This window comes from Eleginops maclovinus, chromosome 1 (assembly GCF_036324505.1).
Source record: "Eleginops maclovinus isolate JMC-PN-2008 ecotype Puerto Natales chromosome 1, JC_Emac_rtc_rv5, whole genome shotgun sequence".
Taxonomy (NCBI): Eukaryota; Metazoa; Chordata; class Actinopteri; order Perciformes; family Eleginopidae; genus Eleginops; species Eleginops maclovinus.
This window is the reverse complement of record NC_086349.1, coordinates 2,299,359-2,315,430: the sequence shown is the minus strand read 5'-3', so window position 1 is coordinate 2,315,430 and position 16,072 is coordinate 2,299,359. Positions and strand designations below refer to the sequence as shown.

General features: G+C 42.6%; 1 protein-coding gene across 1 annotated transcript in view; it reads left to right on the top strand.

Moving 5' to 3' along the window:
- Window positions 1-16,072, top strand: part of myt1b (myelin transcription factor 1b) — a 125,892-nt gene that overhangs the window by 102,469 nt on the left and 7,351 nt on the right. Inside the window, 14 exon segments of the mRNA XM_063894171.1 lie at window positions 3,244-3,378; window positions 4,617-4,707; window positions 4,921-5,037; window positions 6,879-7,093; window positions 7,679-7,866; window positions 10,343-10,594; window positions 11,207-11,361; window positions 11,894-11,956; window positions 12,351-12,419; window positions 12,855-12,917; window positions 13,308-13,388; window positions 13,958-14,179; window positions 14,930-15,021; window positions 15,731-15,834. Coding sequence (XP_063750241.1) covers window positions 3,244-3,378; window positions 4,617-4,707; window positions 4,921-5,037; window positions 6,879-7,093; window positions 7,679-7,866; window positions 10,343-10,594; window positions 11,207-11,361; window positions 11,894-11,956; window positions 12,351-12,419; window positions 12,855-12,917; window positions 13,308-13,388; window positions 13,958-14,179; window positions 14,930-15,021; window positions 15,731-15,834 — 1,847 coding nt within the window.

Sequence of the window (16,072 nt, the reverse complement as noted above, 5' to 3'; positions counted from 1 at the left end):
AGCATCACAGAGTAGTGCTGCTGCAAGCAGGGTCGTGACATTGATAGTGCATTCATAAACACTCTAAGACATGAGACTCACCTCCTGATAAAAGTTGGGGATAAACTTGAGAAATAATAAAAGAAAGAGTGATTTTTTTCTTGCAATAAAGGCACACAATCCTCTTTCTTATTCCCCAATTTTTCACGATTTTGACAAAGGGTTAACTCCTATTTGGTGTCTTTCCACTAATTGTAAAGATAGAGTCAGAATACGACTGTTATTAAATGTTATTATATCTTGATAGAACAAGGACCATGCATACAATTACATTTATCTCAAAAAGAGAAGAGATGCTATATGACAGATAATAGCTAAACGCTATACACCCAATCAACATTTCATACCACTAATGCTGCGTACCGGTACGCCAAACCGGTACTGGATTTGTAAAAAGTTTCGGTTCAAGTCCGGTTAAAACCGGAACGTCGGGAACCGGTACTTGGACTTGCAAAAAAACTAGCACTTAGGTATATTCTCCTTTTTATTCTAAACCATCTAAAACCTTCCATAGATCGAGAAAATTGCGCTGAGAAAAGACGAAAAACATCGGCTTCTGATATGGCGGCCAATACTGAACTCACCAAGTCTTGCAAAATATCGCAACTGCTCGCGAGATCTGTGTGACGTCAAGGGAAGCTAGGGATGTGATTGGCTTAGACATTCATGTGACGAAACTGCCGCTAGATACTGCGAAGTGTAACCTGTGCGGGGAGTGATCAAGTGCTCTGAGGTAACATCGAACACAGCGAGGCACTTGAGGCGAAACCACAAAATAGAAACTACTCCACATGCAGCCTCAGCCACATTGGCGGCGATGTTTGGCAAGCAAAATAACAACGATTGAGGTAAGCTGAACAATACTTTTTGGAAAATAGGCTTTAATTTGAAATAGGCTTGTAAAAAATAGGCATTCTTAGCTTTATATTATAATATATACTAGTAGTAGCATCGGGACTAGCCAACTAGGGCGTTTATTCAGCGTCATCTTTTCTTGTGCGGGGAGCTTTTGGTTTGGTTACTTTAGTTTGGTAAATGAAATCAATGTTTGAACTTTGTAGTAGACTAGTAGTTTACTGTAGTTGATGTCATAAGTCATTTGTAGACTAAGTGGCAAAAAGTGTTTGTAACTTTTTACATTGTAGAGAAATGTAGACACAAAGGACAGTAGCAGGGAACACAATAAACCGGACGAGTTTGAATTTGAGTTGATTATGAGTTTATTTTCAATTGATAATTAGCTTACAATAAGTTCACTTTAGTTACTCACACAAGCCATGGGTTCAGGTCCGGACCTGAACCTGAATGTGAGTCCAGGTACGCAGCACTACATACCACACTCACAATGAAAACAGATAAAAATACAGATGAATAAAATATAAATACTCGCAAATGTGTAAATGTAACTGTAACTTACAATTCATTTAAACTAACAAATCAAGTTACAGTAAAATTGATGTTGGCAGGACTAGTTACCCAATTCTTTTGCGCTATTGGAAAAACGTTAGCTTAGCTTAGCATAAAGACTGAAAGCAGCCTCAAACAGACTCAATAACAATAACTGTGACACATTTGGTCACACGAGGTTCTGAACCTGTACACAAATAAACCCCTTGTACCGAATGAACAGCGGTGAGTCACAGTGTTTAGATTAGGTGGATGGAGTGTTTTCAACTGAATAGACTTACTGTATATGGAGAGGTGGGACTAGAGCATGAAATGACAACATGTGTGTGGGCAGGTTACACACTCACTGTTTGTTTACAGGCTGCATGTGTTTCGTAGTTGGCATGGCGCCCACTTGTCACGCTCCTCGCAGTTCAGCAGTAGTGTGATTACATGGCTGCTAGTGCTGCCCTCTCCTTGGCCTCCACTCCCTCCTGCGGTGACGTTCCTGTTCTGCTCCGCGTTAATTAGGAGATGCGCGTCTCGTTAACATTCAATTTGAAGGCCAATAGAGCAGCGCACCCTCCTCGTGCTGCTGTTTCTCTCCAGTGACACCGACACTGGCTCGCCTACCTCCAGGAGAGAATTGTGTGAATCATAGAGGCATGATATCCTCCTGACGTATGGTCGGGTGTTGTTGTGTCCGAACAACATCTGGGAAAATGTCATACAAATGAAGTGGGGTGGGGAGGGGGAAATAATACAAACACAAGATAGAATGTAAAAGCATGAAGGACAATAACATTTTATAAAATACTACAGAAAGGCAATAAAAAGACATAAAAACAATCAAATCAAATACCATAAAATGTAGGTCATAGGGTAATCTGAAACCAGCTTTAACCATATACTGTACCTTTTCTTTTTTTTATCCACAAGAAAAAAAGTAATCAAAGTGTGCAGGATAAGTAGGTCAACTTCATTCAGGGAGCATAATATTCCTTTCTTTTGATTGTGTTTCGTCCCTGAAACGGTTTAGAAAAACACGGAAATAAAAACCCATTACACTCTTGCCCTAAACACCCTCTGTAGACGGAGCAGCAGATGCAGACGGTGCCCCGTACAGTCGTCTGAAATATGTCTAGATTTCATGCTCAGCCAAGCACGCCGTCTGATGGCATTAAACACTTGCTTTGTCCTCCTTATTCATTCCACCTTCCCCTCTCATCGCCTTGTTTCTACTCTCCTCACCTCCCTTTTTTCCTCCTTTCATTCCCTCCCTTGTTTCCTCTCTCTTTGCTCATGCTTCTCCCCTTTCCTTACCTTTGTTGTTTCCTCTCCTCCTTTCCTCTCCTCGCTTGTTTCCTCTCTCTTTTACTTCCACTTGTCTCCTTTCCTCGCCTCTCGTTTCCTATCCTTCCTTGTTTTCTTTAATCCATTGTTTCCTATCCTTATCTCCTCTTTCCTTTCCTCCTCTCCTCCCCTTTTCCTCTTCTTCTTTCCTCTTCACCCTGGTTTCCTCTTTCTTTTACTCCCTCGTCTCCTTTCCTCGCCTCCCTTGTTTCATCTCCTCCCTTTTTTCATCTCTTCTTTTCCTCCTCTTCCTTATTTCCTCTACTCCTTTCTCTTTCACCCTTCTTTCCTCTCTCTTTTACTCTTTCTTCTCCCCTTTCCTTACCTTTTTTTCCACTCCTCCCTTGATTCCTCTTTCTTTCGCTCCTTCTTCTCCCTTTTCGTCAACTCTTTTGTTTCCTCCCATCCTATCCTCTCCTCCTTTCCACTCCTCCCTTGTTTCCTCTCCTCTCTTCCTATATCCAGAGAGCAATAGGACAGAGAAGAGGGAGATCAAGTGTCCCACCCCGGGCTGTGATGGAACGGGTCACGTGACCGGTCTGTACCCCCACCACCGCAGCCTGTCAGGCTGTCCGCACAAGGACAGGATCCCCCCCGAGAGTGAGTGTTCTTCACTAAAAGTGACAACAAAGGGCAGAGAGACAGACAGAAACACACACCCTCTCCTCACATCAACATCAAGCGCTGTAAAACCACTTTAATCAGTGTCTGCTAAACGTCTCAAGATATTCACTCTCTAACACACACTGCTGAAACACAGAGACCGCTGTTGTATGTTAAAGATGAAGGTACACAGGTCAGAACATTTGAAGCAGATGTTTACTGGCTGGTCTCTGTAAAACTACACTGAAAACTCTGAAACGCTGACTTTAAATGATGTCAACAGATTTCACATAACTGTATCAGGTTAGTTCAAATCAATAATGGTAAGTATTCTTCATTAAACTTAATATTATTACTTTCATAATCTAATACAGTTATGTCTTGACCTAATTCATTTAATTAACTTCAAGCTTCAGTTTTTTCAGTCTATTAAGATAGGAGTCTGCAGTGGGGGCGTGTTTCCTGTCCGTTTGACCGTAGAGACATGTCTTACATACATATCAGAGACCATTTTATTGTAGCCATGACTACAGGTCCATTAAATGTCCAGCTCCCTGCTATTGTCTGGCAGAGGACTGCTGCTGCTGTTTCTTCTAAGGGACTGAACAGAACTTAAAAGCAGGGGTTAGGGAGGAAAGAAAGAGAAGGGGTGTTTTCTTTTTGCTGATGGAAGTTAAACTTACTGGAGAGGGAACTGGTCCTATTATTATGTCTCATTCCAGATTGTTTCAAATGAATTGCAAAAGAAAAATAGAGCTTACTGGAAACAGCCGTTTTTTAACACCTGTTTGACATGTTTGTGAGGAAACAGCTTTATTTCTCATATAAAGCCAGACACCTGTCCTCAAACCTGTGTGTTTTACTCTTTACATGTAATAAAATGTGTGTGTAACAACCACATTTCGTTGTGCAACTCTGTGTTGTACAATTACAATAATCTAGACTTGAAACTTGAACATTTTTACTTTTTTTTATCAACAGCTGCATGTGTGTGGTTCAGTTATTCAATAACAGCTGTTTTTAATGGATCTCATTATTAAAATAGATAGTTGCTTGAATATAAATGTTGTTATGCACGCCATAGTCAAAGGGAAATAATATAATGCTGGGGTGGAATCAATAAGATGCAACCATTCTCCCCTCCCTAATTATTCACATACAGAGCCTTGCGTGTAAAAAAAGTTTGGATGAGTAGTGGATCTTCTCTAACCTCGTGTGTGTGTATTTCTCCACAGTTCTAGCCATGCATGAGAATGTGCTGAAGTGTCCGACGCCTGGCTGCACCGGTCAGGGCCACGTTAACAGCAACAGAAACACACACCGCAGGTACCCATGCATACATCACAGTGTTTGTGTTTGACTGTGTGTAAGTCTGCAGATGAGGGTGTTATGCACAGGGCATGCAGTTCCCTTTGTGCATTTGCAAGCTCAAATATTCATATATGCAGGACAGGGAATGTGTCAGTCCACATCAGTGCAATGCAGATTTACATGGTCAGCAACATGCTCGCCTTTTGATATTCATCTTTTTGTCTGCAGTCTCTCCGGATGCCCCATCGCTGCTGCAGAGAAGCTGTCCAAGGGCGTCGACAAGCAGCATCTCTCCCCGCCTGGCAGCGAGCTCCTCAAAGGAAGTCCCAACGACAGGGTGCTAAGGTGGGGTTCACAAAATATTTTATCATATACTTAAAATATTTCCTTTTTAGATATCCACTTGATTAAATTTGAAAGTCATGGAGCCCCAAGAGGAGAGATAGAAGATGTAAAGCGAGCCGATCATTATGAACCAGCCAACGTCTTAGTTATAATCTCACAGTTTGTCTTATTAAAGACCTTCATAGACTAAAAAACTGCTAAATTAATGTATACAATATAAAATAAGATGCTTTCAGACTGTATCCAGAATTAGACTTAGAGTTATTAAACATGAATTAAGTAATACAAATGTTGAAGCATATTTGAATTTGTTAAATAAACAAATAACAATACATATATATTAAAAAAAGGTTATTAACACAAATAATAATTACAAAACTGAGGTATGAACAATAGTGTCTGTATTAGGTTTAGTTTGTTTTTCTGGTGTACTTTTTGCCTCTTCCATTTTTAACATTCATGTGAACTGTAATGTTACTTTTCTACACCTTTACTGTCAGTATACTTGCTATGGTTGGTCACTTCAAAAGTAACAACTTATGTTTGTATTTAACATTCAAATGTTTTATTGTCATGCACACAAAAACAACAGCGTAGTTGGCAATGAAAAATATTCCCATGTACCCAACATATATTTGATTTGTAAAAGTTCAAATAAACTCAACTAAAGATGAGGCATCGTGTCTATCCCCAGACTGAGATAGATCACCTAAATAAAAGCTCTCCTCCACAGTGGAGTCCCTCTCAGGCTGTGTTCCTCCTGAGCTCAGACAGATCTCAGACCTGCTGACCTTGTTAGCGGGCCCTCAGAGGTGGAGCTGTGTGTGAATGGCTCGATATAGACAGGAAGTGTTGCCGCTTCGATCATTACTGTCACCTCCAACACCGACGTCTCTTTATCTCCGTTCATCTCCCCGACCGGTCAGCAGCCCAGATCCCGGCCAGAAGAATGCTAATTAACACGAGCAGACACTGGTATTATGCTAAGTCCACGCTCCTCCTCATTGGTATTTTAATTAATAATGCAGCCGATAAGCTAATTATGCAAGTTACAGGGGCATTGCGGGGGGTGGGGGGGTGGGGGGGGAGAAAAAATAATTGCTTTCCTTGAGGAAAACCTCATCAGGGGTCGGACAAAAGCAGAGGATTAAAACATAATAAGGCTGGCTTTGTTTTCCCTCCTCAGATTGTTAGCAGAATGGGCTAAGAATGTGTGTTATGTGAATAATTCCTCATGCTCTAATGTTGAATAAATAAAAAGGGAGGAATAAAGCCCCTGTGATCAGCGGTAGGAAGTTTTTTTTACTGTCAAGAAAATCCTCCTAAACACCGCCGCAGATGACAGCTGAAGAATGCCTGCAGGCCGGGTCATGTACTGCAGGTTATTAACACATAATGCAAAGGAGGAGGGGAGAGGGCTGGGCGAAAAGTGGGTGGAGGACCCCCCCCCCCACTGCCTCTCCCTGGTCTATCAGTGGATTTACGCCAACAGGTCTAACAAAAGCGCAGGCTCTCCAGGAAAACGAGAGGGCTTAAAGCTCATAAATTCCATGCTGTACAACATGCAAATGTGCCCTCTGCTGATAAGAGAGCTTTTAATCCTGCTGCACTCCTGCTAAGTACACCGTGGCCCTATCTTTACTCTCTCTGTGTCACTCTCCCTCTCTCATTCTCTCCCCCCTCTTTTTCTTATTTGTTTTTTTTGTGTGACTACCTCATTTAATCCCATATCTATTCTATTTTACTTTCTTTATTTGTGCCTTAATTCCCCTCCTGCCTCCCCCCTTTTACACCTCCAGCCCCACCCTGACATCCTCTCGCTCTCCCTTTCCTCCCCTCAGGCCCATGTGCTTTGTGAAGCAGCTGGAGGTGCCTCAGTACGGCAGCTACCGACCCGACATGGCGCCCAGCACGCCCCGCGCCAACCTGGCAAGGGAGCTGGAGAAGTACTCCAAGGTGTCCTTCGATTATGCAAGCTTCGACGCGCAGGTGTTCGGGAGGCGCATGCTTGCTCCAAAGATGCTCACCAGCGATATGTCACCCAAAGCCTTCAAAAGTAGGAGAGCCCCGCCCATTTGTTTTCAAACCTTTCACAGACGGACAGTGGTGGGAGAAGTTGAGATCTGGTATTGGCATAATAAGGTGTACTTCAAGTACAAAAAGTACTCATTTTCCCTTATGGCCCACTTCAGATTTAAAAATATGACAATTATTAAGGCATTAATGTCAATGTTCTACTTGTTAAAGGTGGGGAATATTTTAATTACTTGATAAACTGCTGGGTAGCTATAACCATACATCATGATTTATTACAGTTGATTTATATTATGTATTGTTGATCTATATCTGCATTGCTAAGTGGCTAGTAGCTAAAGCTGTAAAACAAACTTATTGGAGTAAAAAGTAAAAAATAACCTCCAAAATAAACTAATTCAAAAGTATAAAGTAGCTTCAAGTGAGTAAATTTTTTCAAATTTGTACTTGTAAATATACTGAACTACACTCCTCCACTGCAGACAGAGGCAGGTCATTAAGCTAAGCTAATAAACTATCAGTTCTAGCTTCTCATGTTTTGTCTCCTCGTCTGTTGTGTCTGTCTTTACCATCACCTGATCTTACGTTGACCTTTGTCCTCCCTCAGCTAAGCCCTCATTCCCCAAGTCGTCGTCACCCACCCTCAGTCTCAACACTTACGGGAAGAGCTCCTCTTTGGCCTACGACTACTCCCATGATGCCGAGGCTGCTCACATGGCTGCTACCGCCATCCTCAACCTGTCCACCCGCTGCTGGGAGAAACCTGAGAACCTCAGCACCAAACCGGAGAGCAAGGTACTAACTACGAGGGTGTGCCGTGATGATTACACCTCATGTGATCATAGACCAACAGTCTGGGGGAAGTCCTTAATTTGATCCTCCAGGGGCGAGCCTCCCATCCCCTCTCCTCCTCTCTCCTCTTCTCCACGCTTCTTGTCTCCTTTCCTCTCCTCAACTTTTCTTCCTCCCTCCCTCCCTCCCTCCCTCCCTCCTCTCCTCTCTTTCTGTCTTCTATCATATTCCTCTCCTGTCGCCTTTATTCACTTTCAATTCTCTCTTCTTTTCCTCTCCTATTGCCTTTTTCTCACCTCCTCTCCCGGTCCTCCTTCTCCTCCTACTTTCCTGTCCGTTTTTTCCTTTTCTCATCATCTTCTTTCTTCCTCCTCATGTCTTTTGTTTTCCTTTTTTCTCCTCTCTCCCCCCCCCCCCCTATGTCTTTTGCTCATTTTGTTCTCTCCCATCAGCTCTGCATGAATATATCATCAGGAGGCCTTGGCTTACAGGATGGTGTTGAGATGCAGTTGCATCACCTCTCCCATCCTCTCCTATCCTTTCATCCCTCCATCCCTCCATCCCACACACTTTTCATGTTGTTATTGAATCTGGCCGGCTGCCAGTTCCCTGGATTACTCTGCCACCAGGTAGCCTTTTTTCATTATCTGCCGCACGGATCTTCAACTCTCTTTCTCCACCCCCGCCACTCGTTCTTTCATTTTCTTTTCACATCTTTTTTCTCTCTTTTATCTCCCTCTCTTCCTCCCTAAACAAGTCTCTGTGTTTGTCTCTCGGTTCTATCTCTCCCTCCTCCTCCCCCCTCTCTGTGCACAGGAGGTGTAATTGGAGCCCCACTTCCCCCATATTGTGATTTTTAAAAGCCTTTTTGCCTCACAGAGGAGAGAAAGTGACTGCTTCATAATTTTTTTTTTCTTCGATTTCCTGATGTGGTTTTAGGAAGATAAAAAGTCCAGATTAATGTCTCTAGCAGTACAGCAGAGCGAGGTGTTGTTCAGCGAGGCCCCGATCCAAGAGCGGGCCCTACAGCGCAGCGTTACAGCGCAGATCAAACGGCCACTGATCTGGAGTCAGCCGCTTGAAATCCAATATTGAAACATTGGAACACTGAGCTCATCAACCAGGGACTTTTCTGGGAACTCTTCCCGGTTCCTCGGCTCTCATATCCCTTTGATTTTCCTGGCCCCTGACCAGTACATATGAGCGCCATTTTAGATGAATCCTGAAAACATGGCTGCTCTCTCCCCTCTGTGTCTGATCCCCTGCCAGCTCTGTAACACAGCATCAGAGAGGAACTGCCTGCTGCTGCGAAGCATCACTGCACTGCATTAGATATCATTACTAGCATGCTTTACACTGCAAAACATCAAGTAAAAGAATAATTAAAACATGGTGTTTTCGCTTGTAAAAAGTAAAAAAATCTGCCAATAGAACAAGTGAAGATTTGCTTGGGGAGATTTCTTAAACTAAGACGGGATATTTAGATAATTCTGATCTTGTTATCAGCTAGCAACACATACTATGAGCTATATTTTATCACGATCAGGAAATGTTGTGTTACAAAATAAGTCAGAAATGCTCAAAAGTTTTGTGTTTTGTGATTTTCCAATATAAAATGTGTTTTCTAAAATCAAGTAAGATTGATTTTTTTCAAATACCACAGCAGCTTTTTAAAAAATATAGTTTTATCTGAGATACAACTCAAAATAAGATCCTTTAAGATTCTTAAGATGCATTATCTCAAAACAAGACCCTTAATCTCACTGCTTTGTTACTTCTTAATTTATTATGTCTTATATCAAGTGTAAAGACATATTCTCACTAGATATTAGACCAAAATACCAAGGTGGTGCTCTGTCCTCTGAGAGCTGCTACAGCTGTGTAAACGCCTGTTTGGTATAAGCTTGAGTGCAATTATAGAATTTCAGATAAAGGTGAATGGGAAGAAACAGGAAAAACAAATGCATTTAATGAGACATTAGTTTGAATCCCTGGCTGAGCGGCGTATATGAAGTTATGACGAGGAAGATGTAGGTATGTTAATGTATGTGCAACTGAATCTGCTCAAGAGGCCAATTAAATGAATGATCATCATGCAGGACTGCTTCTCACACTGAAGAGCACCAGAGGGGACTGCTTTACTCATTTATATTTGAGAATACTTAATTAGTCTATTAGTGAGTTTTTCTGTTCATGTTCTCCCAGCTACCGCCTACAGTTTGTACGGAGCCACAACGTTTTCTATATAGAGAAATACAAATGATGTACAAACACAGAGATGATCCTCTGCTATCCTTAGCTGAACAATGCCACGTAGCAGGTGTTAACGGCAACAGTAATTCAAGCTAGTTTGAACTATGGTGGGGTTTTTTTTGCAGAAAAACACTGAATGGCATCCATTATTTTTGGTTTCCCTAACCAATAGGATCCTTTAAATTGTATTGCCTTATATAACTTTTTTAATATCTGTGTCCTCCAGGAATTGGCCATTGAGGTGGATGAAAACGGCACCCTGGACCTGAGCATGAAGAAACCCATTAAGAGAGAGGGCAGTCTGTCCGGCACTAGTCCCGGGGTTCGCTCCCCGGACCCTTCTTCCTCCTCTTCCTCGCTCCATCACGGGAGCAGCGGCATGACGTCTCCAAACCTCCTCGCCTACAAGCAGGAGGTGTGGGAGGGCCCTCTGGATTACACCAAACCCAACCGCCAGAGGGAGGAGGACCTGGACGAGGTCAGAGCATCACACTGAGCAGCAGCACAAACTCCAAACACATTTCCTTCCCTATTAGTCACAGAGGGAGTATTGCAACATAAATAAACACAATTCCCCTCAAGCTTTTTGAATGAGAAACTCACTTGTTTACATCACTTCCAATCCCTCTGCATTATTTCCTGTCCCCTTTTCCTCTTTCTATTATGTATTGATTTCACTGAAATGCAAGAGTTACTGTACAGTTAAAACATTGCACTGTGTAGCAGAGGTGGTGTGTCAGGTGCATTGCACCATCCTGACTTTGGCATATGCTAATTTGTACTCCTTTGAACTTTTTCAAAAGAAATATAAAGGGCTTTGAGTGTAAATTTTTTATGAGGACCCTGCATTTGATAATCATTGTCTAAAAAAAGAGAATAGGGATCAGAGTCAAGACTTGTGTGCACATGGGGGTTTGCAAAGTTTCTTTGCTTGTATACAAATATGCACTGTTACCTGTTGGAAGAAAGCCATCACTCACAGTATCTAGAAAAGTCAATACAGTCCATAAAATAACACAAGGTCCAGCTTAAATGACATACAGAGGAATAAGCAGCACATTGTGCTAATCCTTTTTATCTCATTTCTCAGATGGAACACACGGGCCAGTCATTTGTCTCGTCAGACGCTGAGGACTGTGACATGATGCAGGACGGTCTGGAGGACAGGAAGTACCCCGGAGAGGTCACCACCCCCAGCTTCAAGGTCAAGTTCCTGCCCAAGGACAGCAAGAAAGATCTTCTCGCGTAAGTAACAAGTCCAAGTGCTTTGCAGAAAGTGAAATAGACATAATATTAACATACAAATGATATAATGCCATAATAAATAAAACATTAGAGTTCTTCCTGTGGGGGCCTTAAATCTACACACGCAATGTCATGGTGATGGCTCTGACAGAGTTCTGCTGGGAAACAGGAAGTAGGATCTGAAACCCAATGGGATTTTTTACATGGAGGTTTACATCCTTGCAGAAACTTAATCTTAACTGTTCCAATGTTTAAAGCCACCAGTGGGGCTTCTTACATTTCATGTTTTCAAACAGAATTTTAAAATCTCATTAGCTTTTGTCAATCACAGACACTGTTTCCGGCCTCTGATCAAAAAGACCCCACTAACAAGCGTTTCTCCCTATTTCAGGACTCATCCCTGCAGCTCTGTAGTTGAGATATTATTGTCTGTATCTGATTGTGTGCAGGTCAACATTACTACCCTGTCTAAAAACAGTCCCTCTGTCTTTTCTCTGTTCTCCTTGTTGTTGTCCCCCCCCCCCCCCCGCAGGTGCCCTACACCTGGTTGTGACGGCAGCGGTCACATCACTGGAAACTATGCGTCACATCGCAGGTGAGCACCACTGCAGGCCTGTTTGATACAGCGTGCGCTCTAAATAAAGTCTTGCATGATTGTTAGCTCTACTGGGAGTCTTCTGCTCTGCACCTGAGTCCAAAGTGGGTGCACCACGACTAATTCAAATATTTTATTTGATCCTCACATGCCAGAGGCAATAATGTAGCGTGAGCCCGGGAAGCAAAGGCGGTCATAGACTTTGATATGCATCAGTAATTTACTTCTTGCCGTCTGTCCTCTTCTTCCTAAATGACCTTGGTATGCCTTGCATTCTTGATTTCTCTTCGCTCACGTCCTTCTCCTCTCTCCTTCCAACCCCCCCACACTTGCTTCCCCTCTTTCTGTCCTTCTCTTCCTTGGCCTGTCCTTCGCTCTCTCTCCTCTCCCTCAGTCTGTCTGGGTGTCCTCTCGCTGATAAGAGCCTTCGGTCCCTCATGGCGGCCCACACCCCTGAACTCAAGTATGTCTGCTCTACACCTCCGCTGCCTTTCCACTGCCATTTCAACGCACCGCTACTGACACCATCCCACAATGCTTTGTTTTGCTGACGTTAACGTATCTATTGTTGCTGGCTGCTGCCTCTGCTGCTGCATCTGTCATGGCGTTTTTTTCCCCCTGGCTTAGACTATGCTTGCTTTTACTTTAATCAGTTCATGTAAATGTGAAATGAAACTGTAATTATGTAGCTCTTTACCAGAAAGTAGGCTTTTCTTTTAGAGCGATACCAGAGCTGGCTGAGAGCCTGAACAGAATGAATTTAAACAGACTTTGCTCACCAGAGTGAATAAGAGAATTAGCAAAGGACCATTTCTCTCATCTGCATGATTCCTTTTTCTCGAATTATTTGTTTTATGCTGACCTTGTATTAAATGTTAAACATGGCTTTGCCCCCCAGATGCCCCACCCCAGGATGTGACGGTTCAGGCCACATCACCGGAAACTACACCTCCCACAGAAGGTAACCAACAAAAAACACACACACAAAAATGCATCCACACTCATGGACAGTCATGGACACACATACACACACACACACACACACACACACACACACACACACACACACACACACACACACACACACACACACACACACACACAAATTCAGAGAGGCCTAGTGACAGTTCATGGCAGCTTTAGTCAGGGATCACATACTCACATTTCCACACCTTTTCATTATTCTATTTTCGGCCATATTGGGCGTATTGAGTGGATTTGGTTTGTAATTTGGTTGAACAGCCTCTGTAAATTTATTCTTCGTGATAATGTGCTCTCCCTTTAACAAGCAATCACTTCACCAGACCTTTTTTCAACCCTTTGTTATCAACTCCATACTTTCTGTTTTCAGTATCTCTGGGTGCCCGCGTGCCAAGAAAAGTGGAATTAAAACTCCTACCAAGGACAACCAGGAGGACTCCGAGCTTTTAAAGTTCGTACCGCTCAGAAAAGACATAATTCTGCTTTTAGCGAGGCTTACGGTAAAAGTAAAATGCAATAAGGACAAAAAGACAGAGAAAGTAATTGTGAATCATATGCAGAGGTAGGGACCTGCCCCCCACCAAACTGAATCTTTACTGATGGGAAATACACTGACTGACTCTGAATGTAGTTCATGGTAGAGTATCAGAGAGTATCAATACATAAGAATACATGGGCTCCATATTGCATTTGCACTCAAACAGTTAATTTACCAGCATGTCGATAAAGCATTGTTCTGAACCCTAATAGCTCTGGCATTAATAATATTATTCTTTCCATAAATAATCTTTCAAAAATAGATGTAAAAATATAAATTTGGCCCAGTAGAGAAAGTATATAGCTTGGTTTTTTTTGTTATATTCTCAACTTTCTCTACAGTTTAAGTGTGTGATTCTCCTTCTCTAACCTTTGTTCCTTCTCACTCTCTTTACTTCCTTCCTTGCTGCCTGGCTTCAACACTTCTTTCTCCTCTTCGCACAACTCTCTCGTTGTTTCCCTTCTCTCCTCCGCTCGCTGCAGGTGCCCGGTGCCCGGCTGCGACAGTCTGGGTCACATAAGCGGGAAGTACGCCACACACCGCAGCGCATATGGGTGTCCGCTGGCCGCCCGCAGGCAGAAGGAGGGAATGCTGAATGGCACGCCCTTCAACTGGAAGGCCTTCAAGACAGAGGGGCCCAGCTGTCCCACCCCAGGGTGTGACGGCTCCGGACACGCTAATGGAAGCTTCCTCACACACCGCAGGTAAGATGCATGCGTGTGTGTGTATGGTACTGAAACTAAGATTTGTTTGGGGCCTGTTGTTGGGTCTTCTGTTAATTTAGACCTGTTTTGACGGGGACACCACTTCATTTGAATATAGTCATGTGTCAAAAAGTATGAGGAACTTCCTTTTCTTGACCTTCTCAGAAAATATTGAGTCCAAACTTTTAAATGGTTTTCCAGCACCTTTAAAGGTATACAAATATGGAAACCAGTTTCTCGTTTTTGCCAGAAAAATGCAAAAATACGCTGTGTTGTGTAAGACCCCAAAATTTGGAAGACTGGGTGGAGCTGAGGAGGAGTGAGATCCGCTAAGTTACCAGCTAACAACAGCGCTAGCTACCTTGGCTAACAAGGTCAATTCAACTCCAAGTATCTTTGAGAACAATGCTGTAGCCAAGGCAAGGAAGCCACCCCTAAGACATACCCTGATTTATTTTCTTACTATAACCACAGAAAATAAACTCATCAGGAAAGTATTAATATAACGTGAGAAATAGGGTCACCTTCTTAAGACTCCAGAAGGCTACTGTAGTGATTATGCTAAACTTAGTTGACTACTTGCTGGCAATCTCACAATGAAGAACGTAAAATAATATTTCTGCAACTATTGCCAGTTGAAATTAAATGATGGGTTTGGACATAGACTTCTTACTTTAAATCCAGAGTTGGTAACATAGCCTTCAAAATTTTCATGATGTCATCACTCACATGTGTCCTTTATTTCCCCAGCCTCTCAGGATGCCCCAGAGCTCTGTTCGCCAAGAAGAAGGCCAAGTTCTCTTCAGAGGACTACCTGAGCACCAAGTTCAGAGCCAGTGATGGTAAGATGTGATGGATAACTACTAAATCAATCAATATCAATTAATATGGAGACCTGTGTCTATACGTGTGTGTGTGTGTGTGTGTGTGTGTGTGTGTGTGTGTGTGTGTGTGTGTGTGTGTGTGTGTGTGTGTGTGTGTGTGTGTGTGTGTGTGTGTGTGTGTGTCTTTTCTGAGCGGTACAAACTTTAAAAGCTCGGAGTCCTCCTGGTTGTCCTTGGTAGGAGTTTTAATTCCACTTTTCTTGGCACGCGGGCACCCAGAGATACTGAAAACAGAAAGTATGGAGTTGATAACAAAGGGTTGAAAAAAGGTCTGGTGAAGTGATTGCTTGTTAAAGGGAGAGCACATTATCACGAAGAATAAATTTACAGAGGCTGTTCAACCAAATTACAAACCAAATCCACTCAATACGCCCAATATGGCCGAAAATAGAATAATGAAAAGGTGTGGAAATGTGAGTATGTGATCCCTGACTAAAGCTGCCATGAACTGTCACTAGGTGTGTGTGTGTGTGTGTGTGTGTGTGTGTGTGTGTGTGTGTGTGTGTGTGTGTGTGTGTGTGTGTGTGTGTGTGTGTGTGTGTGTGTGTATGTGTGTATGTGTATGTGTGTGTGTGTGTGTTGTTTCTAGAGCTCACTACACAGTCAGTGCAAGTGTTATTGAAATAGTCTGGTGCAGAGTTTCTGATGTTTCTGTCTCCTTCTTTAGTCCTGGACAACGATGAGGACATCAAGCAGCTCAACAAAGAGATTAATGACCTGAATGAATCCAACAATGAGATGGAGGCCGACATGGAGAACCTGCAGACTCAGGTGTGTGTCTATATTTGTTTTATTTTTACCTATAAATCATTGAACGCGTGATGAATTCTTACAGGAAGTGCTGACGTGAGTGATATGCGAGCATTTAGATTACCATTTCAGTCACATGCGATACATTATATTGTTGAACATTAAAATACTGAAAACATTTGTTTTATTCCCAGTTAGGAAGCCTTTGAAAAGGATTAGCAACTTTTTCCAACCAATATTTTTAAAACACAAACTTGCT